At 32.3% G+C, this 4,600-nt stretch overlaps 1 protein-coding gene across 1 annotated transcript; it reads right to left on the bottom strand.

The window, feature by feature from the left end:
• Positions 1-375: 375 nt before the first annotated feature.
• Positions 376-2,610, bottom strand: LOC143581671 (putative WRKY transcription factor 40). Its single transcript, XM_077064406.1, has 5 exons — positions 2,513-2,610; positions 2,245-2,307; positions 1,821-2,159; positions 1,261-1,377; positions 376-1,146 (listed from the first exon to the last, which is right to left on the bottom strand). The coding sequence occupies exons 1-5, from the start codon at positions 2,585-2,587 to the stop codon at positions 757-759; spliced, it is 984 nt and encodes a 327-aa protein (XP_076920521.1). The 5' UTR covers positions 2,588-2,610; the 3' UTR covers positions 376-756.
• Between the last annotated feature and the right edge of the window lie 1,990 nt (positions 2,611-4,600).

Here is a 4,600-nt window from a genome sequence, read left to right as displayed (position 1 = left end):
AGGAATATTGACGTTGTTAGATCTACAAGAGGGTGATCGCTAGCTAAATTTATACCGAAGTAGAGGTGGCCCCATAGTTGGCTAGTGTTTAGAAAAGTCGGCCGGTTGATCAATAAAGAAGACGGAACACATGAGAGGAGTCTTTTGGAATTTTATATTTTAGCATTTTTGGTATCGTAAAATAGATAATTTAACATGAATTTAACAACTTTTTAATGTTTGTCAGTAACAAGAAGATATCGCGACTAGCAAGGACCAAATCGAAATTTAAAAAGAAACGATGAAAACCTCGAATCGAACATAAATTAAATGTAACCATTATTGATTGTAAAACAAGATGCATGTTTGATAATATATCCAACAAGAAACCTCTCAAAATGAAAAATCTATTGTTTATTTTGAACAATAAAGCATGTGAAAGTGTTGCACAATAAATTGTTCATTATGAATTCAAGGACCACTTTGAACCTATTGACAGATTGGACCACGAAAAGGGTCATAGTGGATAACTTTTCCACGTGAAAGACATAATAATAATAATAATAATAATATTAACGTCCCAAGGGTTTTCATGGTTTAAGACTTTAAGCCAAATCCCGTTAAAATTGGAACCAAATTAACCAACCACCACAACTTGTGTACAACTCTCAGATCACCTCGAAGCTTCCCACCACCAACACTTTCTTTGTATTCTTTAACCATGTAGATATATACATCATGCATGATCTCATCAACGTACAGCTTCTAGCTAGCTAGCTACCACTTTTGTGGCTGATTTTGTTGAACCATTCTACCCGATATTGCTGCAGCAAATGCTGCTTTGAAGCTGGGATCTTTTGTCAATGAAGATGCCATTTGGTCTACCAAAAACTGTTGAAACTCTGGCGTGTCAACTCTTCGGTTACCACCAACCTTGGCTTCGTCACATGGGTTAGGCTGTGGTTTTGGTGGGGTGGTTAGGTCAAGGGTGATGGTGGGTCCTGATGAACCGATTGAAGCTGAGCATGGGACAGAACCGAGTGTCGCGGTTGCAACCGTTCGAGATAAGCCGGAACTCGCGTGCTCTTGTTTCGATTGGTTTGGATGGTTGTGTTCTCCTTCATAAGTTGCCACCAAGATTGATTGATCCTCAACACTTCTTTGAACCTAAATTAAACAAGATTGAACATTAAAACAAATTACATCTTTAATTGTATGATACGTATATGTGATCACATGGTTAAAGCAAACAATCATACACTATTAGGTGACTTCTCTTACCTTCTTTTTGACTGGGCAGCTTGGAGCATGAGAGCATTTGAAATAAGCTCTAGGAGAAGGGTTGTCTCTTGTGACCTTTTGCCCATATTTCCTCCATTGGTATCCATCTTTCACCAACTGTTGACATACAATATAACATACACATTTAGAGATCTATATGTAGACACAAGATTTAACTAAAGCTATAACCTAGTTTCAACTTTCAAGGATGGTGTAGTGGTAATCATTAATCACTTCTCTAAAAGAGGTTTCATGTTAATCTTATGGATAATATCTTAAAGGCCATTCGCGAACTATGTGATTCCGTTAGTTAGCAGGTTATTAACTTCGTGGTCACGTGTCATTTCTGATAACATGTTTTGTGGATAAAATAAACTATGATCTTTAACTTGTATTTTGTAAGCATAAGTTTCTTGTATCTATCTTTGATATAATCGTCAAGCATGTCAGCATCTTCATGATGTAATCAATACTATCCAAAAAACTGAATATTTCTATTGTATGGACTCTTTATCTTTACAAAACTTGTAAAATGTGTAGATGGAATCAAGAGGACTTACAAGGCCGGTATCGGACGCTTCGGTACGAACACAAACTCTAGAAATCATGGCCTTGATGTGTTGTTCTTGTCTAGGTTTCTTGCAAGAATCCTCATCACTTGAACTGCTTTCAGAAGCTCCTCTCTCATTGTTAATAGTATTATGATTATTAATGTTGTCTTCCGGCTTCCGTCTCTTCGAGTTGTTGGTGCTATCGGATGGTGTCGGATTATGATTCTTAATCTCAGTCAAATGTTTATGCAAAGCATTATAGTTCTCACACACCACTGTCAACATCTCTGTCAGCTTCTTGTTTTCAGCACTCACCCTATTCAATTCTTCCACCAAAGCACTAGCTGCCTGATAACATACAATAGTCCCCACAAAGTTAGAAAGCAAGATACATCTAGAGAGAAAAGAACCCATAAGCTAAAATGGTCTATACCTCATCCTTGACAGATGGCATCTTCAATCCAAGCTCAATGAAGTTGCTCTGAGCTTCTTGTTTCTGTGACTCAAAATCAAGAAACCTTGTAAGCTAAATACATTCACATATGTTATAGATACATGATATATATTTATAGCGGAGGGATCATGAGAGAACTAGTTACTGCATCCAATATATACAGTATATCCTATACCTATACTGTATATCCAATATATACAGTTCTCTCATGATCCTGATCCTATGTAAACTTTAAGGACGAACTTACAGGAACTAGAGAGAGGAAGTGTTTAGGATTTGTATTAAGATCCAAAGAGGTATCAACCAAGCTTGTGTATTCCATTGAAAGATTCTTGTTTTAATTTGCAGTAGATTAGTGATCTTGTAGTAGAAGGATAGAAAGATGAAGAGGTGAACTGCAGAACTGAAGAAAAGGAAAGAGTAGATAGAATATATAGACAAGATGGGAGGTGCAAGAAGGAAGTAAAGAGGAAGGTGACTTGCTACGGATATTATTATGGTCAAGATGAAGATAGGGTATATTTTAATTATTAAGTCTTCCAAATAGCCTCTCATTTGTATTATTATTCTTAAATATATATACTTTTTTATTTTATAACAAACCTTTTGATATTTGTCTTCTAGCATTTAATTAATTTGATTATAATACGGTCCAGGTTATACCTTTAAATCTTTTGTTTCTTACTGTATCTGAAAACTAGTCAAACAAATCAATCTCGTAGAAAAAAACAGATACTGCATTTACCACATGTATTAATTAAATAGCATTATTACAAATTAATACACAGGTATTTGACGAGAAATAATTAACTAAAATTCAGTTGAAATTCAGGTTACGATATATATAACAAAATGTGTGTAGATAAAATTCATGTAACAGTAACTTTTCGTAAAATTTAAATGCTATCAATAAATCATGATTAACGATGAAATTATTATGTAAACAAATATCTGGTTTGTTAACTAGGCATTAGTAGGAAAATAAAGCTTAAGTTGGAAAATTTTAACTTCATTTTAAAAAAGTTGGTTAAAATTAGTTAGATCAAAAAGTGAAAGACGAGAAAAATAAAAAGGAAAAAGAAAAAAAAAAGTGTGATAAGTAGTAGAAAACTAAAAGTCGTGTCGGCTCAGCAGTTAAGAAGTCTCTGCCATTAGTCAAAGTCAAGCCCACCTTTGCCAACGTTACTTGCAATTTCAACAACTCTCCATTTCCTCTTTTTCCTCTTTATTTATTATATTTAGAATCTTAAATATTTGGGTTATTTTAAAATAAGCCTATCCTTCATACTATTTTCCCTTACTTTTCAAATTAATTACTGTTTTTGTTTAGGAAAATTGGATTTTAATAATCTTAAATCAATGCAGTTGACAGATAATAATTCCAACTTAGAAAGTGGTTTTCACGGATCCCAACTTTCACACCGTTAGTTTTCATTGAACCTCCGTTAAAAAAAACTTGACAGCGTTAAATTTTTTCCAAATTTCAAACTGATATTTTAGGGCTTCGGTTCGGAATGAAGATACAAGTCGATTGATGTACAACTTACCTCAAAACGGTGTTTCAAGAAGCTTGATTTTTGTTAATTAAAAGTTTAAACACTGGAATTTAAACATCCTTTAGTCGTTTGGACTAACGTTTTGAGGTAAGTTTTACATCAATCGACTTATATCCTCATTCCGATCAAAATCCCTAAAATAGCAGTTTGAAATTTGGAAAAAAATTAACGTCGTTAAGTTTTTTTTAACGGACGTCCAATGAAAACATATGATGTGAAAGTTGAGACCGATGACAACTATTTTCCAAGTTAAACTATTATCAGCCAACTGCATTAAGTTGAGAATATTAAAATTCAATTTGCCTTTTATTTAATTGTATTATTTACATATTAGTTCCTATAGCATTTTTCACTATATCAAAAAATATATATATAATAAAATTCTATTTCTTTATCTGTTGTTATTATTAATAGTATTATTCATATTTTTAATATTATCAATATTAGTACCAATATTGATATTATTATTAGTATTTACACTCATACATAATAATAATAATAATAATAATAAGTTTAACAAATTGCTTTATAACACATAATCAAGATATATTGGTTTACTAGCATGACGTATGCCGTTTTAAATGTGATGTTGTTCCATACTTTGCAAGAGCAAAGTAAAAGGTGTAACTTACCTATTAAAAACAGTCATTTTAATACATGAGATAATCAAGCTTTTTTTTTTTTTTGAAAGATAGATAATCAAGCTTTTAAGAAGATAATAAAGTAATAAAATTATATATATATAAATTATAAAAAATAAAAATAAAAACTTAATAGTT

Source organism: Bidens hawaiensis, unplaced genomic scaffold, assembly GCF_021521415.1.
Source record: "Bidens hawaiensis isolate Kalapana, Puna unplaced genomic scaffold, B.hawaiensis_p1.1 tig00031140_1, whole genome shotgun sequence".
NCBI classification, from domain to species: Eukaryota; Viridiplantae; Streptophyta; class Magnoliopsida; order Asterales; family Asteraceae; genus Bidens; species Bidens hawaiensis.
This window is presented reverse-complemented; position numbering and strand designations above follow the sequence as displayed.